This window comes from Odocoileus virginianus, chromosome 23, assembly GCF_023699985.2.
Source record: "Odocoileus virginianus isolate 20LAN1187 ecotype Illinois chromosome 23, Ovbor_1.2, whole genome shotgun sequence".
Lineage (NCBI taxonomy): Eukaryota > Metazoa > Chordata > Mammalia > Artiodactyla > Cervidae > Odocoileus > Odocoileus virginianus.
In genome coordinates, this window is record NC_069696.1 from 43,050,148 (window position 1) to 43,067,315 (window position 17,168).

The window sequence follows — 17,168 nt, forward strand, 5'->3', positions numbered from 1 at the left end:
TCAACTCCAGGGTTCAGGAAAAGTAAGATTCAGGACCTGTGTATTTTGAGCACCTTATGCCTAAGTTCCCTGATATTTGGAGAGCAGGCATTTCAAGGCTGCAGTGTGAGTTTTCAGGTTGCATGAGGACACCTGGCTAAGGAAGTTCAATCCAATCCACTCTCTACTCACGAAGCTCTGTGCTCAGTATGTGCTCCATCTGCCCAGAGGAACAGTGTCTTGGCTAAGCCACCCAAAGACTGCTGATTATGCTAGAGACTGCTCTGTATTCTTCTTCCAAATTGTGGTTAAAAAATACATAACGTAAAATTTACTGTCTTAACCAGTTTTGAGTGTTTACTAATATTTACATGGAGTATGTTCACATCATTGTGCAATCGATCTCCAAGACTTACCCTGTCCTCAAAAAACAACTCCTACTCCCCCTCCCCTAGCCCCAGTTCCCAGCCTACTATTTACTGTCTCTATGAACTTGATTTTCCCTGCTAGCTCAGCTGGTAAAGAATCCTCCTGCAATGCAGAAGACCTGTGTTCAATCCCTGGATTGGGAAGATCCCTTGGAGAAGGGAATGGCTACACACTCCAGTATTCTGGCCTCGAGAAAAAAGTCAGACACAGCTGAGCTGCTTTCACTTGCATGAACTTGCTCATTGATGGTTCATATAAAAGGAATCATATACGATAATATTTGTCTTTTTATGACAGGCATATTTCACTTCATATAATGTCCCCATTCATACTGTAGCATGTGTCAGAACTGGCTTCCTTTTTAAGGCTGAATAATGTATGTATATGTGTGTGTGTGTGCTGTCGCTTCAGTCATGTCTGACTCTCTGTGACCCCATGGACTGTAGCCCACCAGGCTCCTCTGTCCGTGGGATTCTCCAGGAAAAGATATTGGAGTTGGTTGCCATGACCTCCTCCAGGGGATCTTCCTGACCCAGGGATTTAATTTGCATCTCTTATGTCTCCTGCATTGGCAGGCAGGTTCTTTACCACTAGCGCCACCTGGGAAGCCCAAGGTATGTATACACTACATTTTAAAATCCAGTTCTCCATGCATGGACTCCTAGGTGGCTTCTTCCTTTTGTCTTTGTGAATCATGTTGCCTGAACAAGGTATACAAATGCCCTATAATCTTGGAACCTAGATTTTGAGAAGAAAATCTGCCCATTCAGTGTCAGTGATGATACCATCCAAACTGAATTTTAGAGAATAGTAATAACCACCCTTATAATTCAGTGCTTTCAAAACTGATGATACATACCTTGGAGATGCTGTAAATAACAGCACTTTGTGAGCATAAAATGGTCTTCCTTCTACCAGAAAGGTGACATCTGACATTTCTTTATTGTTAAGGAAATGAGGATCTGGAACAGGAAAAGGAGAGAGGGTAGCTTTAGAGGAGAGAAGGATGAGGTTTGGATTCCTCTTTTGGAAAAGCACTCATAAGAGCTGAGGGAGGCCATGGTGATAAAATACTTGTTGGAGGGACTGTGACCAAACAGGAAACAGGATCAGTTACAGGAATGTGCAATTAACTGGAATTCAATATTTCACAGGGAATCTTCACAGCTTAGTTGTGATTAAAAGTAGCATTTCCCCTTAGAAGATTCACCCCCAGCCAGAGTTCAGATGACCGTCAGGTGCGGTGGGTGACCACCCACCCCACCTCACTCCTCCTTCTTCAGCTCAGCGCCCTCCTTTCCGGACGGAAGTGGTTCCCGCCCGTTTGCTGCTGTGTTTCAGGGGATTTGAAATCCATGCCTTCTCTCAGGATCAGAGGCCAAGGAGCCAGGCTCCTGCCCTCATCTCCAAGAAAAAAGATGTGCCAGGCACCGTGCGAGCTGGCACCGACAGGTGGAAACTCACTCAGCCCTAGGAGAGAGGGACCACAGTCAGCTGTATGACAGGGAAATGAAGCCGGGAGTCGCAGTGACTCGGTCAAGCGAGTGGCTGGTGGAGAAGCCAGGATGTGAACTTGGACGTTCTGACTCCAGGGCCTGCATTGCTAGGCACTGGACTCCTGCGATTTGCCTGGCATCTTAGGCATTTCCACTCGGGCTATAAAAGGTGCCAGCCCGTCCTGAGCTCAGCACTGCAGTCTTGCTGGAAAATCCAAAACTGGCCCAGGCACCTCTACCCCTACCCGATTCCACCATGCTCACTTTCCAAGTCAGACCCCTGGCCTGGCCCCCTTCACACACCCTGCTGTAACTTAGAACCAGAATTGGCCTTTCTGGCTGATTCTCCTCCTGGTTGATTCACCTTAGGTGGTGGCCCTGGGTATCTGCTATTCATATTTCTCTGGTAGTACCTATAGCCTCTTGACCTCTTCCCAATAAAAAAGCTTTAATCTAAACCATACAAAAAAGCATAAAAATGTCAAATCATCTGTTAATTATACTCTTAAAATTTTTTTTATTAAAAAATGCAACAAAAACCAAACTTCTAAAACCTTTCACGTAAAGGGAAGAGACTGGAGGAGGAAATGGCAACCCACTCCAGTATACTTGCCCATGAAACCTCATCAACAGAGGAGCCTGACAGGCTATAATCCATGGGGTCAGAAAAGAGCTGGACGCAACTTAGTGACTAAACAACAACGAAGAGAAGAAAGGCTATAGAGGAAGGCCAGCAACCCATCTCCCTCTGCTCAGACTCTCACTCCTACTATCCACCTTCAACTAGCTCCCACTCCCGCTTCCCAAACTGCTAACATCTCCTACCTTTAGCTCTTTTTACCATTCTCCCCCAGAATTCACTGGGCGGGCAGAGGACAATGTCATATAAAAAAACCAGGCGTGTGCTCTCCAGTTTGCCACAGTCCCCACCACTCCCTATTGTGTTACACCAAACCCATTTCATTCATTTACATGACCTTCCTGGTCTTATGGAGATGCCACTTTGGGACTTTTGTCACTACTCACTCTTCTCTTTCCTTATAAGCAGGTCCCTAAGGAATAACTATTTGACCATCTTTAGTTATCTGAGCTTGGAATGTCGTATTGAAGATGCAAAACACTATATGCTTTATATTCCACTTATTAATTATTATATTATGTCCTTTTTCTTTCATCTGTGAGCTTCGAACTTCTCAGGCCTGCCTTCTTTCTCTTGGTGTTTGGAATTACAATGCTTGGCCTGAAAGCCAGGCCCTTTTAATTGCTGCTGAAAGAAATCTCAGCAAATTCAGGAGGAAAAAAAATTTCTCTCCTCTCCTATAGCTACAGGAGAGCAGATTTTATGCTGCATCACTGAAACAGCCCTTGCAAATGTTTGCTCTAACAGGGGTGTCTTGTAAGGCACCAGATGTCAGAAATTATTGTTATGCCCTAGCAGTGTAACCCTCACTCTCTAAAGTCTATAAATTTGATGGATCTTCATGATTTGTTGCCCTGGTAATATTTTAATTAACACCTGCTTTCTACAAGGTAGAACTACTTGCAGTTTTAGTATATTTTGGGTTGCCTGCATGCTTAAAATATTCAGAAAACTAAGATCATGGCATCCGGTCCCATCACTTCATGACAAATAGATGGGGAAACAATGGAAACAGTGCCAGATTTTATTTTTTGGGCTCCAAAATTATTGCAGATGGTGACTGACTGCAGCCATGAAGTTAAAAGATGCTTGCTCCTCAGAAGAAAAGCTATGACCAACCTAGACAGCATATTAAAAGCAGAGACATTACTTTGCACTAAAGGTCCATCTAGTCAAAGCTATGGTTTCTCCAGTAGTCATATATGGATGTGAGAGTTGGACTACAAAGAAAGCTGAGCACTGAAGAATAGATGCTTTTAAACTGTGGTATTGGAGAAGACTCTTGAGAGTCCCTTGGACTGCAAGAAGATCAAACCAGTCAATCCTAAAGGAAATCAGTCCTGAAAATTCATTGGAAGGACTGATGCTAAAGCTGAAGCTCCAATACTTTGGCCACCTGATGCAAAGAACTGACTCATTTGAAAAGACCCTGATGCTTGGAAAGATTGAAGGCAGGAGGAGAAGGGGATGAGGACAGAGGATGAGATGGTTGGATGGCATCACCGACTTGATGAACATGAATCTGAATAGGCTCTGGGAATTGGTGATGGACAGGGAAGCCTGGAGTGCTGCAGTCCCTGGGGTCACAAACAGTCAGACATGACTGAGTTACTGAACTGACTGACATGAATGGGCATAAAGAAAACAAGGCAACCTTTGACTCAGCTGCTAAGTTTTCCACTTTAGCAAAAATTTGTGCCATTTAAATTAATAGGTTATTTGTGACAGGAACAAAAATACTTTAAAGCATTTCTATGAAATCAGCCTTTTCACTAACTTAAACTAGCTCATCTATTTCAAAAGTAGGGGCTTTGCTAAAGGGTAGCATTTTTCAGCTGCTTCCATTTCTCCAAAGTTTCCTGGTCTTCATAGGAGAAGGAAACAGGAAGCAGGAAAGTCCCTAACCTGAATGGGAAGGGGAGTCCTTTATCTGTAATATTTTATCAGTCCCCAGGCAGTGAGAGACAAGCCTTTGCAAAAGAAGATTCATGCTTCAGGCTTCAAGGCAGTCAGGTGTTTGCCTTTTTCCCTGGGTGATTCACCAGGTTGCCAGCAGCCCCAGGATCTTCTGCATGAAATTGGTGCCCGACGGAAAGGTTTCTTCTCGAAAATCCGAGAGGCCGCCTGGAGAAAGGTGGGATTGTGGCTTTGGTGGGGGACCTGGGTTCAGGCTCCAGCTCTGATTGAACTGATGCTGAAGCCTCTGCAGAGCCTCCCTGTCTTCAGCTGTGACCCCGATAACACTGCCTGCCTCCCGGGTAGCCCAGGGATTGTTTGAGAGAGTAGCGGGGAGCTTGGCTAGGGCTAGCTCAAAGCAAGTGTCCAAGAAGGGTGAAGAGTAATTACTGCCACCCCGATGGGAGTTCAGGGCATCCCATCTCCTCAGTTCAGCACCATTCCCCGTGTGTGTGTGTGTGTGTGTGTGTGTGTGTGTGGTGTTTGACTAGAGGGTGATGCTTGCTCATCTCTCCTTCCAGTTCCTTGCAGGACTTCCATTAGGGGCATACTACCGGCCTGTCACTGTATCCTGCTCATTGCATCTCAAGGAAGAGGAACTTCTTAGAGGAGAGGATGGGGGAGAGTGGCTATGCAGATCTCAGCCTTCTCTGGACTCTACCAGGCTACTAGAAGGGCGTGGGCAGTCATCACTGTCGGTGATGTGCAGAAGAAAGGTGCTCAGTGAAGGGATGAGGTGCTGGTGAGTCCCCTTGTCCATATCCCCAGTGTATGTTCTCCAGACAGTTTAATCATGTAACAAAGGTGATACCCCGATCTCCACCTGCCTCACTCCTGTATCCGTTTGCCCTCCAACATGCCCACCTTCTTCTTTTGCTGCATTTGCTTCCTTCCTGTCCTCAAATCACAAAGCAACAGTGCAAGGTGGAACCCAGGAAGCCCCCACTCACCCAGGCGTGAGGTCTGCTTCCGTTTGATCTCTGTGAGCTTGGGGATGGGGTACGGCCCGTAGCAGTGAGTGAAGATGACACACAGCTGCTGGCTGATCACTTCGTTCTGTGGAAAGGGAAGAACAGCTCACATTGATGGGGGCTGTGTGAGACCTCATCTGAGCCCCCATCCCTGCCCCCGCCTTGGACCAGAGGAGCCCACAGACTGCCTGCAGGTTCCAAGAGAAATTCCCTGGACATCACACCTTCGCTTTGCCTGACAGGCCCTGGGTTTGCTTGTTCAGTTTGTCCACCATTTCTAGCAGGTGTATGGTGGAAGTTTAATTTGTAATTAAATCTTTTCTTGCTCCAATCATTTTTTTTATTGGAATATAATTGCTTTACAATGTTGTGTTAGTTTCTGATATACAACAAAGTGAATCGGCCATGTGTATACATATATTCCCTCCCTCTTGGACCTCCATCCCACCCCTCTCCCAATCCCAACCCTCAAGGTCATCTCAGAGCACTGAGCTGGGCTTCCTGTGCTTTAGAGCTATCTGTTTTACACATGGAGGTGTATATATGCCAACCTCAATCTCCCAATTCATCCCACCCTCCTCGTCCCCGCACTGTGTCCACATGTCCATTCTCTATGTCTGCATCTCTGTTCTGCCCTTGGAAATACGTTCATCTGTACCATTTTTCTAGATTCCACCTATATCTGTTAATATACAATATTTGTTTTTCTCTGACTTACTTCACTCTGTATGACAGATTCTGGATCCACCCACATCTCTAAAAATGAACTTATTTCACTCCTTTTAGTGGCTGGGTAACAGTCCACTGTGTATAGATACCACATCTTCTTTAACCATTCATCTGTCATTGGAGAGCAATCCCACTACTGGGTATGTATCCAGTGAAAAACCATAATGCAGAAGGACACCGTGCCCCAGTGTTTACTGCAGCACTATTCACAGTATCCAGGACATGAAATCAACTTCAATATCTAATCATTTCTTTACTTGCATTGGAAAGCAAGTTTTGCAACTCACAGGATGGAAAATAAGTTTTTACCATAAGCACAGCTTTATCAATGCTGAAACATTCTGAGAGCAGCTAATTAGCCTAAAAATGGCAGCAGGAAGCCCTTCCGGTCCTGTGTCCGCACTCTCCACCACCAAGACACAAAGGCTCCTGGTTTAGCTTTCCTGTGCACTTGATTCTGGTGCTGAGGCATTTCTGGATCCAGAAGTGCTCAGCTGAGTCACTTTCTCCTAAAAAAAGTGTGTGTGTGTTTTGGAGGAACAGTTCTGCGATGGAAAACTACGGCTGTTCCAGTACTCTAGGAGCCTGTTTCTGATCAGCCTCCATCCTTCACGTCCTTCCCTCCTGTCCCACGGGGGCCCGTGCTGGCCCATTAATCTCCCTCCAACTGCAGATGTGCAGGAGGGAAGCCAGGAATCACAGCATGTTTGGGATGCTTTTTATTGGGTGAACGGGGTTGAAACCAGGGGCTAAAAAACAGTGGTTAGATAACTCGATATTTACAATATATTAAGAAAAGTAGGTTACAACACAGTTTGTACCATGTAGTTTTGGAAATAAAAGCCTACATATGTATTTGGATTGATAGGTATAGAAAAAGGTCTGGAAAATAGAGTAGCTACCTTTGGGTGGGATGATGATGTTTTCTTCTTATATAATCTTTTTACAATAAACAAGTGTTGCTTTGTACATAAATGCAATAAATGCTATTTTTGATTTTAAAAAGATAGGTTTGGGACTACTAATGATGTTATCAGTTCAAGCTATGCTTGAATTTACTTCACTGTGTTCCTGAAAGAGAGGGATTGCAGTTCAACAAATGAAAAGAAATCCAACCCTTTGATCCTACAAGACACCATGTTACCTCAGATGGGGTGCAGAGAAGTGCCCAAGCGAAGGCAATTATATTGGACAGAAAAAGGGATTCTACTTTCAAAGATGAAGGCCTTGTGATGGAAAGTGTTACCTGCTCCTCTCACTTAACCCGCACAAAGCAACTGGCTCACGGTTCCAGCGGTGGTTCTCAACGTGTGGTCCCCAGACCACCTGAGCTTGTTAGACATGCATGCCCTCAGATCCCATCTCAGACCTCTGACCCAGAAACACTGGGGGCGGGGCCCAGCAATCAGTATTTTAACAAGTTTTCTGCTGATTCTGATGTCCCCTTAGGTTTGAGAACCACAAGTTTAATGTTCTGAAATTCTGTCTTAGGTTCGACCTCAGCTGGCAACTGTAAATTTCCTCTGGTTTAAAGCCCGGCCATGGGCTTCCCTGGTGGCTCAGTGGTACAGAATCTGCCTGCCAATATAGGGGATGCAGGAGACTTGGGTGCAATCCCTGGGTTGGGAAAATCCCTTGGAGAAGGAAATGGCAACCCACTCTAGTGTTCTTGCCTGGACAGTCCCATGGACAGAGAAGCCTGGAATGTTATAGTCCATGGGGTTGCAAAGAGTTGGACACAACTCAGTGACTAAACAACAACAAAGCCTGACCATAGAAATATGCTCCACTGACCAGCACGCAGCAGCACTGCCTGGGAACTTTCGAGAAATGCAGACTCTCACCCTAGGCCCACTGAATCAGATCCTCATTAACACGCTCTGCAGGTGACTCCCGTGCACACTGATGTTGAAGATGCATCAGGTGGTAGGTCCCTAGTCCCCCACCTCTGGGATCTAATGCCTGATAATCTGAGGTGGAGCCCATGTAATAGAAATAAAGTGCACAATAAATGTAATATGCTCGAATCATCCTGAAACATTCCCTCTCACTCCCCAGTCCATGGAAAAATTGTTTCCCATGAAACCGGTTCCTGGTGCCAAAAATGGTTGGGAACCGCTGCCCTAGAAGATTGCATGCCCTAACCCCGGGGACTAGGAACATCATGAGATACCATGATGCCCGTCAATCTGTTCTCTTTCAGGGCAAAAGGGACTTGGCAGGAGTAATTAAGGTCACTAAGTAGTTGCCCTTAAAAAAGGGAGATTACTTTGTGTTATCTGGGTGGGCCCAGTGTAATCACATAGCATTTAAAATGCATGAGAAACTCAGGAGGGATGGAGGAGAAGAGGAAGTCAGAGGGACTGGAAGCCTGAGAAGGACTTGATGAACTGTTTCGTGAAGACGGCAGGGGCCACATGGTAAGCTTGAGAGGGAATGCAGGCCCTGACACTGGGAAAAAATATGACCCCTACTGACCCTCAACAAAGAAATGCAACCATGAGGAACTGAATTCCATCCAAACCTGAATGAAGTTACAAATGGATTCTTCCCGAGTGTCTAGGAAGGAACCCAGCTGCTGACACCTTGATATTGGTCTTGTGAGACCCTAAACAGAAAGCCCAGCTGAGACCCTATGCCTGGACTTCTGACCCATGGAAACCACAAGACGGTAAATGGGTGTCATCTTCAGCTTCTAAATTGCAGTCATTTGTTATTGTGGCAGTGGAAACTAATACAGTTCAACTAGCGTTTGCCTCAGGTGGACCCTATTTTGTCATCCCTATGACCTCAGGGAGTCCGACACATTAGGGATGCCCAGTGAGTACTTGCATGTCACATGAAAGATGAGACGGTGACCTGCAAGATGTTCTGTGCAAACTGTGTTGACGAATGGTGCTGGACTCACTACTTGCACCCAGGGTTGTGTCAGGAGCCTTGCTGGTAAGTCAGCCCCCGTCTCATCAACTCTGGGAAGGAATGAAGATGTCCTTCCTAGACTTGATGACCCTTAGGAGAAGCCTGGGGGTTTCCCCGGTGCCCCAGTGGTTAAGAATCTGCCAATGGAGGGGACACAGGTTCAATCCCTGGTCTGGGAACTGAGATCCCATGTGACACAGGGCGACTAAGTCTGTGCGCCACACCTACTGGACCCAAAGCCTAGAGCCTGTGCTCCACAAAGAAGTCACGCAATGAGAAGCCTGCGCACTGCAACTAGAGAACAGCCCCCACTCTATCCACAACCAGAGAAAGCTCGCGAGCTGCAGTGAAGACCCAGCACAGCCAAAAAGAAACAAATGAATAAATAAGTAAAAATATTCAAAAAAAGAGAGACGCCGAGACGCCCGAGCAACCGGGCCCTTCATAGGGCTTTTTTTTTTTTTTTGGTAGTGGTGGTGATTGTTTAATTCAATTCAATATGTACCTATTCAGCATCTTAAGAGGTGACCCGCACTGTGAAAGGAGCCACATATATTAGGGGCAACAAAGCAAGCTCCCATCTCTCCAGGACCTCACAGCTTGCCCTTGCTTCCTCACTTCAATATGTGTTGTATCATTCAAGAAAGTAAAGACAAGGGCCGCCTGTTCTGAAGGGACCCTCCTCAAACACTTAGAAATTATCTGGGAGGCACATAGCTCCCCACTCTGATGTCAGGGCTGCACATAGTGATTTGATTCCAAAGAGCACAGTCTGGAAAGTGAGAGGAAGGGGAGAGTAAGTCTGCGGTGGAGGAATTTGGCAAACACGGCTTCAGCCAGGTGATCAAGGTCATCATCTCCAGTGATGAGTCATACTGATAATATGTACCTTTGATGTGATGAGAAAGGCACTTTACCTCTGAGGTCATCCTTCCCGAAGCCTCAGTCTAAAGCCTCAGTCTGAATCATGAGACAATCAATGCCTCTTCCACTAGAGGGGCAGCCTATAAAATAGTGACCAGCACTTCTCAATAAAGGTCATAAAAAGCAAGGGAAGCCTGAGACTTCCCTGGAGGCCCGGTGGCTATGATTTCACCTTCCAGTGCAAGGGGTGCAGGTTTGATCCCCGGTCAGGGAGCTAAGATTCCCACATGCCTTAGGGCCAAAAAACCAAAACATAAAACAGAAGCAATATTGTAACAAATCCAATAAAGACTTAAATTACCCACATAAAAAAAAAATCTTAAAAAACCAACACACACAAGAAAAAAACAAGGAAAGGCTGGGATACTGTCTCAGCCAAGAGTAGCCTAAACAGGTATGACAACTAAATGTAACATGGTGTCCTGGATGGGATCCTAGAGCAGAAAAAGACACTGGATACAGAGAAAATAGCAATAAAGCATGGGATTTAGCTAACAATTGGAGAAGGGAATGGCAACCCACTCCAGTATTCTTGCCTGGAAAACTCCATGGACAGAGGAGCCTGGAGGTCTATAGTCCATGGGGTCGCAAAGAGTCAGACACTACTGAGTGACTAACACTTAGCTAACAATAACAAATCCATGTTGGTTCACTGTTATAATGAATATACCACACTCACACAGGATGCTAATAATGGAAAGCAGGTGAGGACTTCTATGGGAACTCTGCTATCTTCCCGATTTTCCTGTAAATCTGAAGTCATTCCAAAAATGAGATAATACTATTAAAAAAATCTGCTCCAGTGAGGAAATAGGGAAATGATGAAAGCACTATACGTTCAGGAAAGAAAGGGAAAGAAGACAGTTCATCAACACTTCCACAGGCTTGACTTATTCATCCTCCAAAGGTTTCACAAATGGACCCCTTCCCCCATGCACTAAGCTATGTGTCCATCCCTTCATAAATTCTTTCTTCAAATATGCCTTGAGCATCTGCTCACTGCTAGGTACTGGCTAGGTCCTGAGGGATGGACACCGTGTGAGGGATGATGGTGATGCCAGCACCAAAGATGCTATCATTTCCAAGACTTTCTGACTGTTTCTCTTTCAGAGACAAGAGCCTTTAGAGAAGACTCACCACTATGTCTTTGAACTCATCTGTTTGTCAAGGTGTCTGCTATGCATGCTTCTCTGTGCCTCCTCCGAGCAGTGAGGTTGTTGGGATAATACCCTTTGCTTCCCTGGCATGCTGTCATTAGTTTCAGTTAACAGCTCTGGTGGGGTCAGATGGTCAGTTTCAGGCAGTGAACTGGGTTAACCTATGGATTTGATTAGCTCTGGACCCAAACCTGAAGACAGCGGATGGAATTAACCAAGCTTGAGGCTCACTCTTTTCTGGAGCAGGAGAGGGTGGGGTGGCTGTGCTGGGACAGATGGGGACATTCCTCTGAGTGACACATTTAAACTTGGAACTTTTAGCTCAAAGGGCCACAAGGCTCAAGCCTCCAGGGCAGCAGGGAATTTTAAAATGTTCAAGTAGTTCACAGAAAGGCAGAAAAAGAAAAGAGAGAAAAGACAGAGAGACCAAACAGAAGACAAAAAGTAAGATGGCAGACGTAAGCCCCAAAGTAGCAATAATTGAGTAAAATATAAAAGGTCTCAATATACCAATTAAAAGAGATTGGCAGAGTGGATGAAAAGCCCAACTATATGTTTGTTATAAGAAAGTCACTTCAAACCTAATAAAATTGGCAAGTTGATAGTAAAGAATGGAAAAAAAACATATATCACACGAACATTAATTAAAGGCAAGCAGGAGAGGCTATATTAATATTAGATAATGTAGATTTTAGAGCGAAAAAACTAGCAGAAGAGAGAAGGGCATTATAAAATGATAAAAGGGTTAATTTACCAAGAAGATATTGCAGTTCTAAATGTGCATGCACAGATCTGCAAAATATGTGAGTCAAAAACTGATAGAACCAAAAGAAGAAACAGACAACCCACAATCACAGCTGGAGATTTTATTATTCCTCTCTCAACTGATAGAATAAATAACGAGACAGAAAATCTGTAGGATATGGAGGAACTCAACATTATCATCAACCAACAGGGTCTTATCAACAGTTACAGAACACTCCACTCAACAATGGCAAAAAACAGTCCTTTTTCCTTTGGCCATGCTGCACAGGTTTTGGGATTTAAGTTCCCTGACCAGGGGTCCGACGCCCACAACCTGGTCCCGGCAGTGAAAGCATCAAATCCCAACCACTGGACCACCAGGGAATCCCCAAAACCAGTCTTTTTAAGTGCCCATGAAACATATACCTAGATAGACTACATTCTGGTCCATAAAACCAGCCTCAAAAATTTAAAAGGATTGAAATAATACAGAATGTTTTCTGACCACAATGGAATCAACCTAGGAATCAATAACAGGAAGATAAGAGAAAAATCTCCAAATAATTGGAAACTAAATAACACATTTCTAAATAATTCATAAGTCAAAAAGGAAGTTCCAAGGGAAATAAAAAACACACTGAACTGAATGAAAATGAGAATAAAACATATCAAGTTCCATGGAACACAGCCAGAGTAGTGCTGAGAAAGATATGTATAATATCAAATGTACATAAAAGAAAAAAAGGAAAAGTCAGTCTCAAGCTTCTACCTAAAAATATCTGGAAAAAGAAAAATAAAATAAGAAAAAAAAAAACCTCAAAGAAGCAAATAATAAAGATAACTTAAGACAGAAGAGTAGTAGAGAGAGAGAGGACACAAACTAACAAATTTGTTCTAAAATTTATATAGAAGGTAAAGAATATGAATTCATTTTGTAGAAGAATAACATGGGAGAAAACAATTTACCCAATTTCAAGATTTATTTTTTAGCTACAGGAAGTGGGGACTTCCCTGACAGTCCAGTGGTAAAGACTCTGAGCTTCTACTACAGGAGGCATGGGTTTGATCTCTGGTCTGGGAACTAAGCTACAGCAAGCCACATGGCACGGATCAAAAAAAAAAAAAAAAAAAGCTATGGTAATGTGGTAATGGTGGAGTGACAGACACACGGATCAACAGAACAGAATGGAAATTCCAGGAACAGACCCACACAAATATGCCCAACTGACTTGACAAAGGTGTAAAAGTAATTTGATGAAAGAGTCTTTTCAACAAGGATGCTGGAGCAAGTGAACATCCACTGGCAAAGCAAAAACAAAACAGCAACTCTGATCAAAGTCCCACACCTCATACAAAAATTAACACAAGATGAAATGAGTCAAGACTTAAATGTAAAACATGAAACTATAAAGCTTCTAGAAAAAAAATGAGGAGGAGATCATCAAGATTTGGGCTAGGCAAAGCAGCTGGATGAATCACAAGTTGGAATCTAGATTGCTGGGAGAAATATCAACAGCCTTGTAGTTGCAGATGTTACCACTCTAACGGCAGAAAGTGAAGAAGAACTAAAGAGCCTCTTGATGAGGGTGAAAGAGGAGAGTGAAAAAGCTGGCTTAGAACTCAACATTCAAAAAATGAAGATCATGGCATCCAGTTCCATCACTTCATGGCAAATAGATGAAGAAACAATGGAAACACTGAGAGATTTTATTTTCTTGGGCTCCAAAATCACTGCAGATGGTGACTGCAGCCATGAAATTTAAAAGATGCTTGCTCCTTGGAAGAAGAGCTATGACAAATCTAGACAGCATATTAGAAAGCAGAGACATCCCTTTGCTTACAAAGGCCCATGTAATTAAAGCTATGGTTTTTCCAGTAGTCATGTATGGATGTGAAAGTTGGACCATAAAGAAGGCTGAGTCAAAGAATTGATGCTTTTGAATTGTGGTGCCCGAGAAGACTGTTGAGAGTCCCTTGGACTGCAAGGAGATCAAATCAGTCCATCCTAAAGGAAATCAACCCTGAATATTCATGGGAAGGACTGACGCTGAAGCTCCAATACTTTGGCTACCTGATGCGAAGAGCTGACTCATTGAAAAAGATCCTGATGCTGGGAAAGATTGAGGGCAGGAGGAGAAGGGGATGACAGAGGATGAGATGGTTGGATGGACTCACTGACTCCAATGGACAAGAATTTGAGCAAGCTCTGGGAGTTAGTGAAGGACAGAGAAGCCTGGCGCACTGCAGTCCATGGGGTCGCAGAGTCAGACACAACTTCACAACTGGACGACAACAAAGCATTCTCATACTTGATACCAAAAGCAGAATCTCCACAAAAGGAAAAACTAAAATTGGACTTCCTTAAAATTAAAAGCTCTATGAAAGACCCTGTTAAGAGGATAAAAAGATAAGCTACTGAGTGGGAGAAAGAAAGTATTTGCAAACCATATATCTGACAAGAGACTATTTTCTAGAATTTACAAAGAACTCTCAACATTCAACAGCGAAAAACCAGTTTAATTAGAACATAGGCAAAGGACACAGACATTTCACTGAAGAGCATATACAGACGGCAAAAAAACACATGAAAATATGTTCAACATCATTATCCATTCAGGGAAATGCAAATTAAAACCACAATGAGATACCACTTACACATCTATCAGAAGGGCTAAAATAAAAAAATAGCAATAGCACCAAAGAGTGAGGATGTGGAGAAACTTCATTACTCATATTTTGCTGGTGGGAATGTAAAATGGTGCAGCCTGTCTCAAAAACAGTTTAGCGGCGTCTTTAGAAACTAAATATGCAACTACCATACAACCCAGAAATTGTACTCCTGAGCATTTATCCCAGAGAAATGAAGACATATTCACATCAAACACCTGTGCTGGAATGTTACAGCAGCTTTATTTGTAATAGCTCAAAACTGGAAACAACTCAGATGTCCTTCAGTGGGTGATGGTTAATAAACTGTGATTGGTCCATACTACAGAGTACTATGCAGCAGCAGGAAGAAAGAAACTATCAACAGATGCAGTGACCTGGAAGAACCTTCAGAGGATTATACTGAGTGAGAAAAATCCAATCCTAAAAAGTTACCTACTGTATGATTCCATTTAAATCACATTCTTGAAATGACAAGATTAGAGAAATGGAGACCAGATTAGTGGTTACCAGAACGTAAAGAGGGAGTGGGGGCAGAAGGATATGGGGGTAGCTATAAAAGAGCAACATGGAAAAAAAAAAAAAGAAAGAAAAAAAGAAGGACTTCCTGGCAGTCCAGTGGTTAAGACTCTGCGCTTCCACTGCAAGGGACCTGGGCTTGATTCCTGGTCAGGGAACTAATATTCCCAAGCCAGAAAAAAAAAAAAAAAAAAGTTCAATGCAAGGGAGCCTTAGGGTGATGGAAATTTTCTGCATGCTGAAAGTACCATGTCAGTATCTTGGTTGTGACATTTAACTGTCATTTTGCAAGATACTGTCAGTGGGGGAAGCAAAGTAATCTCTCTGTATGTTTTCTTACAACTGCATGAGAATCTACAACTGTCTCAAAATAAAAAGTTTAATTTAAAAAGGTGAATTTTTAAAAAGTGGGAAAATAAAAAGTGTGCAAATCACAAGGGAAAAAAAAAAAGCTGCAAAGCTCACATCTCACCCTTGGCTTAAGTCCCCAGTGGTGCTCTGTTCAGTGGACGTGGAGGAAAACCCCAGATGTGCACAATGCAGGCCGACTTTCTGCAGGGGGAGAAAGGCCCCATGCAGTCTGACTTCACCTCTCACACTTCCTCCTGTGTCCCTCCACTTCCAGCTGCACCAGCACATCAAGCACATTCCCATCAGGAACTCCGCTCCATCAGGTTCCTGATCCCCGAGTGGAATGCTTTTGCTCCAGGCCTGTGTGTGGCTGGCAGCTTTTCCTCACTTAGGTGGTTGTTCACACACTACCTCCTCTGGGAGACTTTTCTTACCATCCTGTCTAGATTAGACCTTGCCTGTCCCACTCCCCAGAGACTACATCATTGTCCAAGATCATTTTTTTTTTTCATAGCACTTATCTTGCTCTCACCCTCTTTTGCTGATTTATGTCCTTGCTTACTGTGGGTCTGCCCCTTCCCTGGACACGGTAAGCTCCAGGAGGATGAAGAACATCCCACCACTGCTGTGGAGTGGATAAAGGTCCAGAAGAATTATGTCTGCGAGAAACGGCCAGAAGCTCTCTGTAAACAGATCTATTTTTAAACAATGACTGCATTGTTCTACTTCTAGGGAAATCTAGAGAAACTGAACTCTTTAGATATTTAAAGATAAAATTTAGAAGTGGGGACGGGACTTCGCTTGTGGTCCAGTGGCCAAGACTCCGTGCTCTCAAAGCAGGGGTCCCCCGGTCGATCCCGGGTCAGGGAAGTAGATCCCATATGCCGCAATGAAGATTCAAGATCCTGTGTGCAGCCACTAAGACCCGGTGCAGCCAAATAAATAAATGAATAGAAGTGGGAGCAAAAAAGCACATCTGCAACCAGATGTCAAGTAATATCTGACCAAGCACGCGTCAAAGATAGGGAGAAAGCATCTGCTTCACTTGACGGGATGGCTGTGATTCTCCTAGTTGACTCCAAAGTGGATTTATTAATATTTACAGGAATTCTATACTCTTGTTCACTACTCTGCTAGAACCAGATGTTTGTTCACACAGAGCAGCAGACATGATCTGAACAGGAATTCGTTAGTGGAGAGAGCAGGAACAATGCGTTGCTACTCATGCCTTCCAAGAGGACACTTTCTGAGGGCAGAGCTTTGCAGCACTTTCTCAACTCTCTGAACTTCTCTGCCATCATCTCTCTCCAGACGCCTTCTGACCAGAGGAACACCACTGTGCCTGGAAAATGCTTGACTTCACCCTGTAACCACCAGGAACTGATCACCTCTTTTTTGCCCTCTGTAGAACTGTGGCGCTGGGGAAGACGCTTGAGAGTCCCTTGGACTGCAAGATCAAACCAGTCAACTGTACAGGAAATCAGTCCTGAATATTCATTGGAAGGACTGATGCTGAAGCTCCAATACTTTGACCACGTGATGCAAAGAACTGAATCATTGGAAAAGACCCTGATGCTGGGAATGACTGAAGGCAGGAGGAGAAGGGGACGATGGAGGATGAGATGGTTGGATGGCATCACTGACTCGATGGACATGAGTTTGAGTAGGGTCCAGGAGTTGGTGACGG

At 44.0% G+C, this 17,168-nt stretch overlaps 1 protein-coding gene and 1 long non-coding RNA gene across 7 annotated transcripts in view; one reads left to right on the forward strand and one right to left on the reverse strand.

The window, feature by feature from the left end:
* The window catches only part of ABTB3 (ankyrin repeat and BTB domain containing 3), a 473,097-nt gene that overhangs the window by 20,861 nt on the left and 435,068 nt on the right, over positions 1–17,168 (reverse strand). For all 6 annotated transcript variants that reach the window (XM_070453999.1, XM_070454000.1, XM_070453997.1 and 3 more), the window contains 2 exons: positions 5,451–5,556; positions 1,268–1,370 (listed from right to left, as the gene is read on the reverse strand). In XM_070453999.1, the coding sequence (XP_070310100.1) occupies positions 1,268–1,370; positions 5,451–5,556 (209 nt within the window). The remainder of the gene's footprint in view (positions 1–1,267; positions 1,371–5,450; positions 5,557–17,168) is intronic.
* LOC139030637 (uncharacterized) lies at positions 4,508–5,805 on the forward strand. The gene is made up of 2 exons (XR_011483035.1): positions 4,508–4,678; positions 5,022–5,805. It is a non-coding gene; the product is annotated as an uncharacterized lncRNA (long non-coding RNA).